This window comes from Bubalus kerabau, chromosome 21 (genome assembly GCF_029407905.1).
Source record: "Bubalus kerabau isolate K-KA32 ecotype Philippines breed swamp buffalo chromosome 21, PCC_UOA_SB_1v2, whole genome shotgun sequence".
Taxonomy (NCBI): domain Eukaryota; kingdom Metazoa; phylum Chordata; class Mammalia; order Artiodactyla; family Bovidae; genus Bubalus; species Bubalus kerabau.
Window position 1 is genome coordinate 33,681,030 of NC_073644.1, and position 18,829 is coordinate 33,699,858.

Below are 18,829 nucleotides of genomic sequence, written 5' to 3' on the forward strand. Positions count from 1 at the left end.
ATCTGTTATTATGTATAAATACATAATAAAACAATTAATTACATATGAATCAAGACAGAGCACATGTTTAATCTACACTAGAGAATCTGATTCCTGCAATAAGAAGAAAATGAGACATTAAAGTTGATGGAGTGATAACTGTACAAACAGTATGTAACCTTGTCCTATGTTATTTTCTAAGTGTCTTCTAAGGCAAATTTAAAAAAAAAACACTTAACCTCTAGCTATAATGCCTCCTAAGTTATACATGTATACATAAATATCCACATATATATAATATGCATCCACAAATATTTTATTATCTCTCTAAAATATAAGGATTCTAAAGAAAAACTTTAATCATAAGACAGTATCACCTCTTCAAAAAAATCAACAATAACTTCTTATGATCATCAAATTTCCAGTTTCCAGTTTAAATAAAGTTAACTACACAAACATGCAGAGGTACTGTAATATTTGTCACTTCTGCTTCTGAAATATAAAGAATAAAACACGAATCTCTTGCACCCTCTGGTGTTTAAACACTATATAGCTCCCCTTATTTATCCCAGATGTACCGACAAGCAAAACAGAAAATATGATTTACGCAGGGAAAAAGTCACAAAAATGTTTTCACTTAAACAAGTAGTTTTGAAAATACAGGCGGTTATCACTCTGCTATTAACCTCATCCAGTTAACTCAAGACAAGATCAAATACCATACACTATAACCTCCTCTTACCTAAATAGTCTCTTACCTAAATAGTCTCTTGCCTAAATAGTAAATGAAGTGAAATTAATACTAAGTATCTGAGAAAGCAAACTTAACAAAAAGACATCACTATAAAAAGATAAGCATAAAGTCACATATGAACCAAATAACTAGAACATACTATACAAAAATGAAAAGTGCATATTAGAGCTAAAATAAAACTTATTTTAAAATAGATTATATCTAAGATTATAGATATGCCTGTTCTTTTTCGAAATTATTTCAACAAATTTTTGAATGCTTATTATGAACAAGGCACTGTTCTACACATTAAGCACACAATGGTAAAGTTACAACGAGCTCTCAGAGAGACAGGGGAGTATAAAGAAGGGTAAACAATAGAGCAACTTTAGATAAGTGCTTCAAGCCAGCAGATGTGACTGAAAAAGCTACTTTACAGGGTTGGCCAAACAAAGACTCTTTAGTCAGATAACTTTTAAACTGAAATATTAATAATAAGTGCTATAAACAGAAACTTTTAAACTGGATTGGTCCATATGAAGATGGGGAAAGAAAATGCAGGAAATAACCACATCTAAACACTGGACAGTGGGGCCTGACCAGTGTGCATGAGGAACCCAAACGAAGGGAGAAAACTCCCGGGTCCCTAACACCAAGAGAATGCCATGCCTGTAACGCTCTGCCTACTTCCAGTTTTCCTAAATGTGGGAAAGAATCTTATCTTGCTTATGCCACTATTCTTCAGTTTTCTGTCAGCTACAACCTTACTGAACTCTAACAAATAGAACTATGGTTCAAGGTACTCTCAACAAAAAATTTTAAAAGAACTGCCCTGCTGATTTTGAAATTTATGTGTAAAAGAAGAACAAGTCAAGACATTTTTGATAAGAAAGGAATAGAGAATTTATCCAGATATAATGAAGTAAGATAACTGAAAATGCAAAAATATTAATACAGAAATGAAACAAAAACAACAGTAAAATGAAATTCTAGAAATATACCCTTGAACAACTGGGGATTTACTGAAAGGTAAAGGAGCATTTCAAATCAGAAAAGTAAAAATGATTAAATCTTTAGTAACTTGTTAACGTAAGCAAGCCAGCCAGGAAAAGGTTATTTCTGCTTCAGCTATTTATACAGATAGAATCAAGCACTACTGATGATTTTGTAAAGGTCTACTGCATATAAGGGGTGTGTATAGATATTTTGGAAGAAAATACAGAAGCTCCTCATTATGAGCTCAGGATAGGAAAATATTTCTTAGAATAATGCAAAATTCAAAAGTTATAAAGGAGGAGACTGATAAAGCAATTTTTTGATTTAAAATCTGCAAATGGTGACACTTTTCCATCAGGCATTAAGTGGACTAGATGTACCCATGAGAAATTACTGGCATTCTAATTTAGACAAGTTTAAGAGTTTTTTATTCCAATGTTGGCCACACAGAAGTTGTCAAAAAGTATCAGTAAAAATAAGCACTGAGCACACTTTAAAGGTAGAACTGCCTCAAGGGCAAATGCCTGAGGCTGGCACTAGTTTTCTGTCCTCTGTTAGAGTGGAGAAACTAGTCAGGTTCACCAGAGCACGTGCTAGTTCCCTTCAGTTCAGTCGCTCAGTCATGTCCAACTCTTTGCGACCCCATGAATCGCAGCACGCCAGGCCTCCCTGTCTATCACCAACTCCCGGAGTTCACCCAAACTCAGGTCCATTGAGTCGGTGATGCCATCCAGCCATCTCATCCTCTGTCGTCCCCTTCTTCTCCTGCCCCCAATCCCTCCCAGCATCAGAGTCTTTTCCAATGAGTCAACTCTTTGCATGAAGTGGCCAAAGTACTGGAGTTTCAGCTTCAGCATCAGTCCTTCCAAAGAAATCCCAGGACTGATCTCCTTTAGAATGGACTGGTTGGATCTCCTTGCAGTCCAAGGAACTCTCAAGAGTCTTCTCCAACACCACAGTTCAAAAGCATCAATTCTTTAGCGCTCAGCTTTCTTCACAGTCCAACTCTCACATCCATACATGACCACAGGCAAAACCATAGCCTTGACTAGACGGACCTTTGTTGGTTGCCGAAGTAATGTCTCTGCTTTTGAATATGCTATCTAGGTTGGTCATAACTTTCCTTCCAAGGAGTAAGCGTCTTTCAATTTGATGGCTGCAATCACCATCTGCAGTGATTTTGGCGCCCAACAAAATAAAGTTTGCCACTGTTTCCCATCTATTTCCCATGAAGTGATGGGACCAGATGCCATGATCTTAGTTTTCTGAATGTTGAGCTTTAAGTCAACTTTTTCACTCTCCTCTTTCATCAAGAGGCTTTTGAGTTCCTCTTCACTTTCTGCCAGAAGGGTGGTGTCATCTGCATATCTGAGGTTATTGATATTTCTGCTGGCAATCTTGATTCCAGCTTGTGCTTCTTCCAGCCCAGCGTTTCTCATGATGTACTCTGCATATAAGTTAAATAAGCAGGGTGACAATATACAGCCTTGACGTACTCCTTTTCCTATTTGGAAGCAGTCTGTTGTTCCATGTCCAGTTCTAACTGTTGCTTCCTGACCTGCATACAGATTTCTCAAGAGGCAGATCAGGTGGTCTGGTATTCCCATCTCTTTCAGAATTTTCCACAGTTTATTGTGATCCACACAGTCAAAGGCTTTGGCATAGTCAAGAAAGCAGAAATAGATGTTTTTCTGGAACTCTCTTGCTTTTTCCATGATCCAGCAGATGTTGGCAATTTGATCTCTGGTTCCTCTGACTTTTCTAAAACCAGCTTGAACATCAGGAAGTTCACGGTTCACGTATTGCTGAAGCTTGGCTTGGAGAATTTTGAGCATTACTTTACTAGCGTGTGAGATGAGTGCAATTGTGCAGTAGTTTGAGCATTCTTTGGCATTGCCTTTCTTTGGAATTGGATTGAAAAGTGACCTTTTCCAGTCCTGTGGCCACTGCTGAGTTTTCCACATTTGCTGGCATATTGAGCAAAACACTTTCACAGCATCATCTTCCAGGATTTGAAATAGCTCAACTGGAATTCCATCACCTCCACTAGCTTTGTTCGTAGTGATGCTTTCTACGGCCCACTTGACTTCACATTCCAGGATGTCTGGCTCTAGGTCAGTGATCACACCATCGTGATTATCTGGGTCGTGAAGATCTTTTTTGTACAGTTCTTCTGTGTATTCTTGCCACCTCTTCTTAATATCTTCTGCTTCTGTTAGGTCCATATCATTTCTGTCCTTTATCGAGCCCATCTTTGCATGAAATGTTTCCTTGGTATCTCTGATTTTCTTGAAGAGATCTCTAGTCTTTCCCATTCTGTTTTTTCCTCTATTTCTTTGCACTGATCGCTGAAGAAGGCTTTCTTATCTCTCCATGCTATTCTTTGGAACTCCGCATTCAGATGCTTTTATCTTTCCTTTTCTCCTTTGCTTTTCGCTTCTCTTCTTTTCACAGCTATTTGTAAGGCCTCCCCAGACAGCCATTTTGCTTTTTTGCATTTCTTTCCCATGGGGATGATCTTGATCCCTGTCTCCTGTACGATGTCATGAACCTCTGTCCATAGTTCATCAGGCACTCTATCAGATCTAGTCCCTTAAATCTATTTCTCACTTCCACTGTATAATCATAAGGAATTTGATTTAGGTCATACCTGAATGGTCTAGTGGTTTTCCCTACTTTCTTCAATTTAAGTCTGAATTTGGCAATAAGGAGTTCATGGTCTGAGCCACAGTCAGCTCTTGGTCTTGTTTTTGCTAATGTAGTGCCAAATCCTCCCTGGTTCCTATGAGACACAGTCACAGATCTTTTCTGGAGTAAAGCAAACTCAGCTGGCCGTCTGGTTTAACCTGATTTACCCATCTACTGAGCAAGGATGCAGAACAACTGGAATAAATTCTCATACTTTGTGGTAGGACTGTAGATGGTACAACCACATAGGAAAACAAATTGGCAGCTTCTTATAAAGTTAAACATAAACCTACTAAATGATTCAGCAACTCTGCTCATATATTTACACAAGGGAAAACTTATGTCCATACAAAGACTTGGATACAGATGTTTCTAACAGCTTTACTCACAATAGCCAAAAACACGAAACAACTTGAATATCCACCAACGGCTAAAGAGATAAACAATTCAGTGCAAACAACCACATGCACCATACAGTGGAATACTACTCAGCAATGAAAGGCAACAAATGACTAATACACACAACAACACTGGGTGTGTATCAGACACATTATGCTGAGCAAAGGAAACCAAGCGAAGAATACAAATTATACAATTCTACTTATTTAACTAGGAAAGAAAAATCAACAAGGATAAGAAGCCAGTCAGTGGTTGCCTAAGGTATAATAAGGGGACTGTCTGGGAAGTATCACAAAGGAGGCTTTCAGGGTGTTGAAAATATTCTATGTATCTTGACTGAGGTACTTGGTACATGAATTTAGTCTTCTGTCAAAACTCACTGCATTGGAAGACAACGATGACTGTCTAGGTCACCATCTTTCAGCATTTACTTCCCCCAAGCAATACAGAACAACAAACACCACAGCCTCAGCACAACGTGAAGACAAAGAATATCCAAACTTCAAAACAAGAATAAATGAAAAAGCAAAACAACAATTTCCAGTGCACACTTTCTTGTCCAGTGGCGACTGATTCCTCAACTCACTCACCCTATCTCAAAAGGTTTTGGACAAAAGCAGACTGAATAAAAATTGCAGGAGAGAGACCAGAGAACTAGTGGCAGAATCAAGGATGAAATATACCACTGGCAGGAAGACTAAGTACATCCCAAGTCAAAAAATACTAAAGAGGTGTCGTGGCAGATCAAAGCATGGACCACATTCAACTAATTTCATCCAAACAAGAGATGACTGAGAAAACTCCAGAGAACAGACTGAAGGTGAGCATTTTAATATAAAAGTAGAACTACAACTTAAGTATTGGTGGGGATGAGGAAGGGGGATTAATGTACAAATACTTACATACTGTGACAAATAATGCAACTAAAAATGGGAGCATATAAAGAAGAAAACAGAATATCCACACACAGATTTTTAAGTAAGCAACTGGTGAATTTTTAAAGTATCGATCCAAGAAGGACAAACATAAAACTGTAAAACTTTTAGAACAAAGAACAGGAGAAAATTTCTATAACCTTTGGTTATACAAGCATTTCTTATATAAAACATGAGAAACATAATCTGCAAGAGAAAAAATTAATGAACTGGGCTTCAGGAAAATTAAAAACTTTTGTTCTGTGAAGGATACTGGTAAGAGAATGACTTGGATCTTGAATATATATAAAGAACTCTAAAAACACAATCACAGAAAAACAAACAACTCCAAAGAAAAATGGGCAAAAGATCACTTCACCAAAGAAGGTGGTGTTAAGGATAACAAATAAGCACAAGAACAGATGTTCAACATCTTAAGTCTTTAGGAAAATATAAATTAAAATGACAGTGACAATAACCACTGTATACTTAGAATGGTAAAAGTCAAAAGAATTGGCAATAACAAGTACTAAAATTGGAGTGGAACTCTCCTCATTGCTGGTGGAAATAAAAATGGTACAGTCCCTCTGATAAACAATTTGATAGTTTCTTAAATAGTAAAACACATACTTATCTAGTGACCCCACAATACTACTCTTAGATGTTAACTACAGAGAAATGAAACCTATGTTCATATAAAAATCTGTATGGAAATGTTTACAGCAACTTTATAGAATCATTTAAAAACTGGGAACAACTCAATGTTCATCAACAGGAAAACAAATAACCAAATTTATATTCAGGTAATGAGTACTGTTCACCAGAACAAAAGAGCAATCTTCTAATTATCAAAATGATGTAGATGAATCTCAAACACATGTTGAGTGAAAAAAATCAAATGCAAAAGAGTAGATAATGTAATTCTCCATTTATGTAAGGTTCAAGAATGGACAAAAATGATCTTTGGTGATGGACATAAGAACAGTGGCTGCCAGAGGCAAGGGTTGGAAGTAACTGATTTGAAAGGAGCATAAAGATGATGGATATGTTTAGCATCTTGGTCTGAATTATGATTACACAGGTATACGTTTGTCAAAATTCATTGAGCTCTACACTTAAGATCTGCACACTTTACTACTTATAAATTATATTCAAAAGCACTGTTAGCTTTTTCAAAAGGCATCATTAAATTTATTTTACATAAGTATTATTTTGTCATCTCTTTTATGTTTTTAAAAAGAATATTAATTTCTTAAATCAGGCAAAATTTTGATCATTTAATTTCTTTACCTGAAGGATATTGTTCCATTCTCTTTTATTTTGTTTTTCTGAACAGATGATTGAAGTGACAGAATTTTATTTCCTGGAAGGGTAATTTGCTTTAGAATGGAAGCTATAAAAACAAAAGAAAAAAGAAAAAGTAAAATGAAAAAAAAAGCAATCACACCACAGTAGGAAAAAATTCAGGACAATAGCTATTTTCAATGCATATAGAATAATCAAAGAAAATTTCAAAGCTTTCTAGAACTATATTTAAATTCAAACATTACAATTAATTTATTCCATTTCTTTTTATATGTTCCCCAAATTGTGTAGAGAATTACCAGCATTACAAAAATACTATGAAGAAAAGGTGTTACTATGAAGAATACTATGAAGAAAAGAAACATATTAATACTTTATCTTTTGTATTGGTAGATTTTAAAAATACATAAAGACTTATAATTTGTAAGACTGACTTCCAAATGTAGAGAAAAACGCACATTTTTAATAAAAGAAATAAGGCAATAGCAAAATTTATAAGTTAAAAAAAAGTACTGTATTTACTAGTAGATTGTTTTATCTAGTTACAAAATACCATGAATGGTGTTGATTTAATCTAAAACAACATATATCCCTAAAAAGTGGCTATGTACAAAGAATATAATAAAACTATTTTCCAGTCTTCTCTCATAGGTCTCAACTTAAAAGAAATCTCTCTTCTCTGAATATAATGGTGAAAGAAAAAAAGCACAGAAACCTGTCATGTTCCAAACCCAACATGACGAGGCAGAGATTAGTTATTATCTACCTTGAGAAAACTGACTGGTAGGTATTGTAGTGCTCACTGTCACCTTCTTCTGTCCAGATTTCTGGATGGTCAGTGCTGGGGAATGGGTAAGAGTGGTCAGTTGTTTTGCAAGGCCTCCTGAAGGCTGCTGGACTACCTGAAACAATGAGAACTATTAATACAGTCCTTCAACTAGACCTGCTTTAGAAAAGAACAAACTTTTAACTGTAACAAGAGAACAAATGATTGTCCTCACTTAACCATACATACCTTTACCTTAGCATCAGAAGAAAGCCTACGTAAAGTTTAAATTTGTATGCGGTAAATTTATTTAGCTCAAAACTGAAAACCATAACGATCTCACACTGTAATTTTCAGAGTGGAATTCAAACTTATACACAGCTCAATTTAAATCTCCAAATAGATCTTATTTTCATCCTTTTAACCTACCATGGAAAATTTCAAAGATATACAAAAGCAGAGGGAAAAACAACAACAAAAATGAAAACACCTATACCATTGTTACCATTATTATAGCTTCAGCAATGATTAATTCTTGACCAATTTTATTTCATCTCTATCCCTACCCACTTCTCCCACTCTCAATTATTTTAAAGCAAATCTCAGGTATATCTTTTAATCAATAAATATTTCAAAATATACCTCTAAAAGATAATGACTTTCAATCAGTTGTTTTTTAAAAGTATCTGAAAGACAGCAATGCTAAAGGCATTCTCCAAGATAATCAAGAAATCCACAGGGTGAGGGTTGGGGATAAAAGAAGAGAAATTAAAGTAATAGCAGAGCCTTATTTTTAGCTTCAAAGAAGAAAAAAACACAGTTCTTTCACTTCAAAGAAAAAAAAAACAGTCACTATATATTTGAGCCAGCTATTGATAGTGAACTATTTTTAAGTCCTCAAACTCATATATGGCTAATATAAATGATCTAGTTTCATAACAATTCTGGAGGTATTTAATTTATTCTATATGCTGGGCTTAATTGCTCAGTTGTGTCCGACTCTTTTGCAACCCCATGGACTGCAGCCCACCAGGCTCTTCTATCTGTGGGGACTCTCCAGGCAAGAATACTGGAGTGGGTTGCCACGCCCTCCTCCAGGGGATCTTCCCAACCTGGAGATTAAACCCAGGTCTCCTGCATAGAAGGTGGATTCTTTACCGTCTGAGTCACCAGAGAAGCCCATAATTTATTCTACATTCTTTTACAAATAAAATTAAATCTAGTGCCTATTACTAAACAAGAGTAACTTACAAGAAATCCAAAATGTCCCAGTAAATAATCATATAGGAACTAATGCCCCTAGAGGAGAAATACAAGTTGGAATAATTCAATTGCCATGATTCTATGAGAACTGACTCTTGAAAGAAAGAACCCTTGAAAACAAAGATGTATTTCAGTTGAGATCATACTTCTGTATCCTCAAGTTCTAGGAATCAGATTTAAATTCTACAAAGTAATATAGAGTCTCACGCATTCAGATGAAAACTCAAAACAAATACTCCTAACAACTCTGACTTATCTCCCTGTTGTTTATTTCCTTCCCTGCTATCTTTTATTTGGTGTTCTTTTCATATTTTGATTATGAAAGTGAAGTGAAGTCGCTCAGTCGTGTCCGACTCTTTGCAACCCCATTGTCAGTAGCCTACCAGGCTCTGCCGTCCATGGGATTTTCCAGGCAAGAATACTGGAGTGGGCTGCCATTTCCTTCTCCAGGGGATCGTCCCAACCCAGGGATCGAATCCCGGTCTCCTGCATTGCAGACAGAGAAAGGTAGTAATAAAATGTTATCAGAAATTTGAGTTAGTCTTCAAACTACTTTTGATACTTTCTCTCTCTCTCTCTCTCTATATATATATATATAAAATGATAATTACAGCATAGAGGCTGGCCCCTAAGGTGAATGGAGGTTCCAGGCCTCTAAGGGACCAGCCAGGAGGCAGGGGGTAGGAAAGCCAAAGGAACCCAGCATCAGCATGTGACCATGGCACAGAATAAGTGGGGAGGTGAGCCTTCACATGGGCTCCAAGACCAGGGCTGTGCATGGCCCAGTCTAGGCCCAATCCAGTGCAAGTTCATGTATATGGCAGGAGGCAAATGCGCTGACTGATTTAATAATCCTGGATCCCCATCATTCCTTGTCCTAGTGACTGTAACACCTGGGAGCATATGTGCAGCATATTCCTGCACACTTGCTGAACAAAATAAAATACAAGTGAGAAAATATAAAACAATTCAACAGTGTTCTTTCAAAGAAAGTACAGTTTTAGACTCTAATATAAGGCATATAACAGAGACTGATATTAAGAGAGATGGAAATTGGTCCAAGGATGATAGATCTGCTCCTACTTGGCAAGCCAAACAAAGAGCTATTATTAGAAGAGTCAGTGGTTCTGGGGGTATGCAGGTAGAGAAAGACTGGGAAGGGAGAGAAGGAAACTTCAAGGTGATGGTGACACTCTGTACCTTGAAAAGCAGATTTGAGTTACAGAGGTAAGCATCGTCAAGGGGCTTCCCTTGTGGCTCCGAGGGTCAAGAATCTGCTGGCAATGTGGGAGACCTGGGTATGATCCCTGGGTCAGGAAGATCCCCTGGAGAAGGGAATGGCAACCAACCCCAGTATTCTTGTCTGGAGAATTCCATGGACAGAGGAGCCTGGAGGGCTACAGTTCATGGACTCTCACAGAGTCGGACATGAACTAAGCCATTAGACTAACACTTTCACTTTCTCTTAAGCACTGTCAGAATTTATCCAATGATAGATTTAAATTTGTGCATATCACAGTATATACATTTTAGCTAAAAACAAGAAAAGAGTAAAGAAATATTGATTGGCAGTTAATGATATGCACATTAATATTAAAATATTTTAAGAAGACGCCTTTGAAACGTATCAAAAATTAAGATAATTAATGAATGGATAAATCAAGTAGAGCAACTGTAAACAGTAGAATCTAGGTGGTTGGTATACAGTGTTCACAATAAACCTCAACTTTGCTATGTTTGGAAATTTTCATAATAAAACATTATCTTGAATAAAGAAAAAATAAGACAACATATACCCTGTAAATATAGTTTCAATAGTTTATTTTCCGTGAATTCTGATGCCCCCGTATCAAAATAAAACCTAAAAAAATATATATTCTTCAAGTAAATTTAAATGAGCTGGCATTAATCAACCTATGTTAAGACTATGGTTATGTAAACTCTGACTAAATTATAGCCCATGAAGATTTCTCTATGCAATTCCTAATTAAAATGGCAAATAGATGGCAGTAGGCCTTACTTGGACTCAGTCTCTTCACCCAAACTTTCATTAGTCCTATCTTAGTGGGATTACAATCAACAACTGAATTCTACCTCTCCTCTCACTCTTTTGCTGCTGCTAAGTCGCTTCAGTCATATCCGACTCTGTGCGACCCCATAGATGGCAGTCCACCAGGCTCCCCTGTCCCTGGGATTCTCCAGGCAAGAACACTGGAGTGGGTTGCCATTTCCTTCTCCAATGCATGAAAGTGAAAAGTGAAAGTGAAGTCGCTCAGTCTTGTCCGACTCTTCACGACCCCACGGACTGCAGCCTACCAGGCTCCTCCGTCCATGGGATTTGCCAGGCAAGAATACTGGAGTGGGGTGCCATTGCCTTCTCCGTCTCACTCTTTTAACAGCATGCAAAAATAGGGGAGGAAAAAAAAAAACCCCACAAACTGATAACTCAAGTCTAGATCTAGGTCAGTCCAATAAGAAACTGAGAATGAACCACTTGACTCAATAGAACAATAATCCTTGTTTTGTTTCCTACACATTATGGTTCTCCTTCAAAATAATTAGTTAGCTATGAGACAAAAATATTATTCAACAACAACAAATCTTTCCTAATATTCTGGATTAATTTATTTTAGGAGATCAGTTTCACTTCAGTATAATAAAACTGAAAATTACCACATTGCTGCTGCTGCTGCTGCTAAGTCGCTTCAGTCGCGTCCGACCCTGTGCGACCCCATAAACAGCAGCCCACCAGGCTCCCGTCCCTGGGATTCTCCAGGCAAGAACACCGGAGTGGGTTGCCATTTCCTTCTCCAATGCATGAAAGTGAAAGGTGAAAGTGAAGTCGCTCAGTTGTGTCCGACTCTTAGTGACCCCATGGACTGCAGCCTACCAGGCTCCTCCATCAATGGGGTTTTCTAGGCAAGAGTACTGGAGTGGGGTGCCATTGCCTTCTCCGAATTACCACATTAATAATGTACTAATTAGTTGTTTTTCTCTTATACCCACAAAACAATAGTAGTTGGACAATGATTTGTTGAATGTACTTGGCCACTTATCAAATGTCTACAATTCTGTAGGAAAGAAATGCAAGTAATACAGTCACCTGGGGAAATATACATCTGAAATAAGGGAAATATCTATGATAAAACTAAACCCTGCAATGATAGGTTAAGAAGCTTCTTGCAACTTAAAAGTGTGACATTTAAAACATCTTATCAAGGAAGAAAACCTATAGAATTCTTCAGAAAAATCTGTACAAGCTAGAAAAGGATCAAGTACTGACGGGAATTTTTAAATTCATGCTTATTAAAGGAAACAAACCACACAAACTTTTACACCTGACACTGAACAACAGTCACATTTGCATTGTTCAGACCATTACTGGAGACTGCATCCTGAGTTTTATGGACCACAGATTTGATCCAGCGTGGCACTCTCACATTTTAAATAATTATTCACCATGTTTCTTATAAGCTACATTGATTACCATCTTGTTTCTAGCACCTTGAGTGTTTTCCTCCTCGCTTCAAACCCAGGATTAAATTGGACTATGGTTTGTAATGAATTCACTGATGATATTCTTAAACTACCTGAGTAATACTATTTCAAACCTAAGTAATACTAATTTTCTAAATTAGTTGATTTGAAAGAGCATTCAAGTTCAATCCTCTCTGTGGCATTACCATATAGAACAGCTTATGCTGTTTTGTGCCCCAGGTAAAAATCTGCTGTAAAACAGATTACAATGCATCTTCAGAGTCTAGCTGCTCTGGTTTTTGCTGTTTTAAACAGGAAGGTAGGAATACTGACATGAAATCTGTTGACTAAAATTGAAACAAAGGCCAAACAAGAAAGCAGAATTCATAAGAAAACTAAATCATTGCCATTCTTTTAAGAATGAAAGTAGAAGTTTAAAAATCCCTAAAATTTACCAATGGATTTTGTTACATTTTTCTTGATTGAAATAGTTTCTAATGTATAACAGTGTAAATGCTGTCAAGATATTATTGTTGCTTAGTTGCTAAGTCATGTCCAACTCTTTGTGACCCTATGGACTGTAGCCTGCCAGGCTCCTCTGTCCATGGGATTTCCCAGGCAAGAATACAGGAGTGGGCTGTCATCTCCTTCTCCAGGAGGAGATCTTCCTGACCCGGGGATCGAACCTGTGCCTCCAGCATGGCAGGTGGATTCTTTACCACTGAGTCACCTTGCAGGCCACAAGATATTATTACCTGACAGTTTTCTGTTTCAAGACATTCTAGAAACCTAGAAGTTCTTGCCATGAGCACCATAATCTAATAGCAAAGACAATGGATTCTACTTTGAGATCTATTGCTTGTTGAGTGCCAGCAGATTGTTCCCTTAAAATTCTGGGATTCTTAGTTTTCTCCCTGTCTTACCTTCATCAAAATTATTTCAAAATCCATACTGCATATAAGATATGTTTTTAAAACTCTATGTAGCTATGGAGTGTTATATCACTTAGGGGTGGATATGCTATAGATTTTCAATAAAGATGAGCACTAATTTAAGAATCAGCTATGACGCATAGAGAGGATCTCCATTCTCTCCAGTGTTACCAAAGTGACCTTCCACTGGGGCATTTAGGGTATCCATTCTCTTCAGTGTTACCAAAAGCAACCTTCCACTGGGGCATTTACGGTTCCAGCACCTCCCAAACCTGGCTGTTCAGATAGATGTTTAAGAATCACTGCTTCTAAAGAAAATTTTATCTCTTATATTAAATTCAGACACCCAGGAGAAACATAATGAGGCAGGTACATTTTTCCACTTAAAAATCAGAGCCAGAGTAGGAAGGGATGAAAAAAAAAAAAGTCTGACTACTGTCCAAACTGATCTTTCCTCTTTCATTCTACACCTTCATTCTACACCCAAGGTTTGCCCTCTGCCTCAAAGACCATCACCCACATATACTAATGTTTTGTCCTGATCACATAAACAAGGCTGAGAAGTTTACTTAGATTTTACTACTCCAAAAAAGCAGAAAACACTAAAACAAAGAGACTCAAAACATAGCCGTTAACATGGAGGTTTATAAAGAACAGGTGCAATCACCAAAAATAAAAAAAAAAACAGTTCTGTTATAGGACAAGGTAGGTGAGAACTTTTTTTTAAAAAACATAAATTTCAATTAATTCACCATGTACTGTCTCCCACAGCTTAAAAGTACTTTCAGTCTTCTGATAAAACTGGTCTTGAGTAAGGTTTATCTAAACACGAATAGATAAACAGCTCAGATTTCACCCAAGTTCTTTTACCTAAGAACTTCCCAACTTACAGAGTTCAGGAGAAAACACCACTTTTTACTCATCTACTCCCCTCATTGTCACCTTCTCTCCTTAGCAATTTTTAAAAGAAATGTTACCATAACATCACCTATGTATTAATAACAAGCCTACCAAAAATAACTAATCTGAGTCTAATCTTGAGGAAAAGATTACACAAAAGGATATTCTGAAAAACAACTAGCACTTAAAATTATTACAACACAATGAACAACCACAAAAGGCTAAGAACCGTTCTAAATTAAGGGAGTCTGAAAAAAAAAAATGACAAATAAGGGTAATATGCAATTCTTTACTAGAAACAACATCAGGAAGCAAACTAGCCAGGAACTTGTTGGGACAACAAAGGAAATATTGTGCCTGTAATAACTTCCCATGAGTGATAGTACGTTGCAGTTAATGCAAAGAAAAAGAAACCCTTTTCCTTAAGAGATACATGGTATTTAATGGTGCAAAGTCACAATTTCTGCAAACAACTCTTAAATGGTTCAGGAAAAAAATTATGTGTGTGTTTGCTTGTGAATAGAGGGGAAAGAGACAAAGCCAACATGTTCCAACGTTATCAACTGATCAACAATGGTCAAGGGTACACAGGGGTTGATTTTACTAGTCTTGCCAGTTTTCTGAATGTCGGACTTTTTCTAAAGAAGAAACTGAGGAAGAAATGAAAAGATACTCACTAGTTGTTTGACTTTAACTGCCTGTGGGATACTGGCTGGCTGCGCAAGCACGGGGCCTGGCTGCGCGAGTTTGATTTGGAGTGGAGGGCCAAGGACGGGCTTGTTGGACGTGGTCCCAGCGGAAGTAAGAATGGGTTTCACGGACGGAATGCAAACAGCTGCTGCTGAGGTTTTTCCAAAAGGTACCGAGGGGAGCGCCAGCGTCACTGCTGTCCCGGAGACAACCGGCTTTTCAGGCTGCAGAGAGACTGCTGTCACCGTGTTCTGCAGGGATGTCACCAGAGGTTTTGGAGTCTGCAGCACGACAGTTCCAGCTGTTGTCCCTCCAGGCACAGCAGCCGGACCCACAGAGTGAAGAGTCACGACTCCAGTTTTTGCTCCCTCTGGACCAGCAAGTGGTTTCAGAGTCTGTACAGACACAACTCCAGGCACCGCTGCTTCTGAACCAACAACAGCAGGCTTCTCAGCCTGGATGGAAGAAGCTGCTGTTGTTACCACGGGAGAAGGCGTTGATGTTGTGGGACAGGTAGTAGTGACCACCTCGCTAGAAGTCTGCTGAACGCACTGCTGAATAAAGCTCTGGGCATTGGGCATCAATTGTCGTAAGGCAATCACACTTTTCTAGAAACAAGAAAGGAAAAAAAACAGCACTGATAACTGAGTAAGTGAGCTCTAGTAAAATAGAACTACTTTGTGTGTCATATCTCGACAACATAAAAAGTATATCAATGTTTCACCTGAGGAAATCTGTTATCAATCATTTACCTTTTGTCAATATCCAGGATATAAATAAAGCTCCAAAGTGCTTCATTTTTCAATTCCTAAGTATTATGTCTCAGTATTAAGCTTATAGACCATAGTATCAATTTGGTATCAAATATTAGTACGGTAAAATAAAACACTTTATCTTACTTATTTGTATTTATCTAAACCCCATTAATAGATCACTCATAACTTCAATATCTACAAGTTTGTTTACAGGACAGCAGAATCTTAAAAAAACGTTTTTGTTAAATAACTTTCAAACTCTGAACAGTCTTTACATGAAAATAAAACTAACAGAAACAAGGACAATTTTCTTAATTGAGCTAGAGTATTTTCTGACTGGATTTAAAGTTTGGGTCTCTTTGTATCTTGCTGAAAAAAATAAAAACAGCTTAAACTAAAAAGTAGAAGGTTCTCCCTTTTCATCCCTGGGATTTTTATTTGCTTTTGTTTTTAAGTTAGAAAAAAAGATAAAAAAGGAGAAGGCGAGTAGACTATCTTTTGGTGAATTCTTGAGCTGTTTTGGAAGATTTCCATGTTTTGGTACTTAAATTCAATCAGACCACCTTTACTTAAGAAGCAAATGAGAACTATGGCCCCTCTTCCCTTCTTTTCCTTTTAGTTACTTCTTTTACTTTTTTTATTTAAAAAGATTGAAAAAATTTTAAACTGAAAATTTTCAATTATATATCTATAAATAGTATCAAAGGAAAGAAAGTCTCTCAACGTTATTTTCTCAAACTGTAAAAACGGGAGAAAATAAGCTGCTTTGAAAATACATGAACATATGAAGTGATGTGATTAGTTAAATTTAAGTAAGAAATCAAAGATGGAGGACACCTGGGAAAAAAACACAATTGGAAAGACATGTTAAAGTAATATGACTTAAAGAGATAGCAATAAAAATATGTATGTTAAATAAATACAATATGTATGCTAAATTATCTCTTGATTATCTGGCCAGAGTTAAGCTTAAATGCCAAATCCCTCATCCCAGTGCACCATCCAACCACCAGAGTGCTCAAGGATATGAAAAAAATATTCTCAAGAAAAAAAAAAATGACTCTGTTACAGTCCTCAGAAAACTATACAAAGTGCAAATAATGGTAATATTTGATAACTTCAAAGTAGTGTTTCATAGGCCATAGTGTCAGGCTAAATTCTAGGCCTGTGTGTTTAATCAAAAGTTAACTTGAACAATTTTCTCACCTCCAAAATGGAAAATTAAATCCAAACAATGCGAATTTAAAAAAAACAGAAGTAGCTAGCAAAGCACAGAACACATAGTAGGTACTTACTTATCCCCCTTCTTCTCCCCTACAGTGTCTCGAGTATGAAACATAGACTCTTGTTACACAGTGTCAGTGTCACACAGAGCACCTAGAGCTCACAGACCTTTTGCACTGAAAGCACCTAAGGAAGAACTGCTGCCGACTTCCCAATCATGAGGGCTACCTGGAAATGGTATCTGATGTTCAGCATCATCTGACGTTCAGCACTGTGCTAACTCTTTAATCTTCCCTTCCCAGACCAAGACTGGTCTGGCTAAAACACTCTCAGTTCAGATCAGCTATCTGGCACCCTCCTAATTAACATGGTCAGCCTCCTGGTGACAATTTCTACTATCTTAATAGCCTTCGGAAACAGTGGTGCCCCAACCCCTTTCCCACTCTTCTTTCATCTCCACGAAGTCTCACTCCTCTCCCCTAGACAACCATGCCAAATTTCTAAAGGCAACTCTTCATTCTGTTATTTCAAAATGTATGGGAGGACTCTTGGTTTACTATAATCCCAGGTCTTTAATAACTTTATAACTTTCAAGTCAACTCTTTTCCAGCTACTAAATATACAAAAGGAACATAATTTTTCAGTCTGCCAATCAAAGCTCTTGTTATCAAAGATATTGTTCTCCATCAAAATCTATTTAATTCAATAAATCTTAGAGAAGAGAATGCCTAACATTATAAATTAATTTTTAAAGATAATAGCTTTCCCTAACCCAAAATATAACAGTTTTCCCACTAAATTTGGCACCACGAGGTTGACTATTTCTGACACTAAGAAATAGTAGGACAAAGAAGAGACCCTACTTTTTTTAAGTTAAGAATCTTTCAGGATACAAGCATTAAATAATATAATCATTAAGTTATATTCATGAAGATGTTACTTTTGTTTTCTCAGCATGTTCCAATCCAAAGAATATGGATTATCAATGTGCTTTACAGATTACAACAGCCCTAAAGGTTTCTCCTACTGTTACTATCTTCATATTAAGTTGCTGTCATATTGAAATATTCAGATTTTAAATTACTTTAAAGTAATCCAATCCAAACAATTTCTTCAAAGTAACACATAACTTTACCTTAAGGAAAGGAACTAGGTGAGGCTGAGGTGAAGACTTGAGTTCAACATACAGTTGTCTAGTAAACTCTTCTGCTTCAATTTTTGCATCCTGAAGAATAGGAAAAAGAAAAATACTTTTAGGTTTACAAATATTTTACAAGAGGAAAAGTGTGTAATTCATGACTGGAGATATAGCAAGCTTCCAACAGTGATAAAGTCAAAGTCTATCATTAAATACAGGTGGGTTTTTTTTTGTGTCCCCTACAAAGTGAATAAACAGATGCTCTTTTCATATAGAATACAATGAAGCAATTATTATTATTTTTTAAGATCTCAGTAAGCAAAGTGAAAGTGAGATGAGAGCTGGCTAAATGGCAAGGCGACAGAATTAAGACCACAGTCTGTTAAGAACAAACTAAGAAGTAAAAACACAGGAGTCCTACATTACTTAGGGCAGAAAACTGAACAGTTACCTGGTGTGGGGTTTGGGATTTTGTTTTGGTTTACCTTGCCAATTTTTAAATTACTTTAACTGTGACTAGGCTGTATTTCTAGAATGCTATTACAAGGCCACAATAAAATACATGCTATTGTTTCAAAGGGCTTAGGAACCCTTCCATGCCACTTTGGATTCTAAACATTGCAGGGGTCTATGAGGTCTAAATTATTCTCACATTAATAACTAATCATTT

At 36.9% G+C, this 18,829-nt stretch overlaps 1 protein-coding gene across 4 annotated transcripts in view; it reads right to left on the bottom strand.

Moving 5' to 3' along the window:
- The window catches only part of TAF4B (TATA-box binding protein associated factor 4b), a 158,137-nt gene that overhangs the window by 110,238 nt on the left and 29,070 nt on the right, over nt 1-18,829 (bottom strand). For all 4 annotated transcript variants that reach the window (XM_055559635.1, XM_055559633.1, XM_055559636.1 and 1 more), the window contains exons 6-9: nt 18,157-18,246; nt 15,030-15,650; nt 7,781-7,916; nt 7,000-7,102 (exon numbers count right to left, since the gene is read on the bottom strand). In XM_055559635.1, coding sequence (XP_055415610.1) covers nt 7,000-7,102; nt 7,781-7,916; nt 15,030-15,650; nt 18,157-18,246 — 950 coding nt within the window. The remainder of the gene's footprint in view (nt 1-6,999; nt 7,103-7,780; nt 7,917-15,029; nt 15,651-18,156; nt 18,247-18,829) is intronic.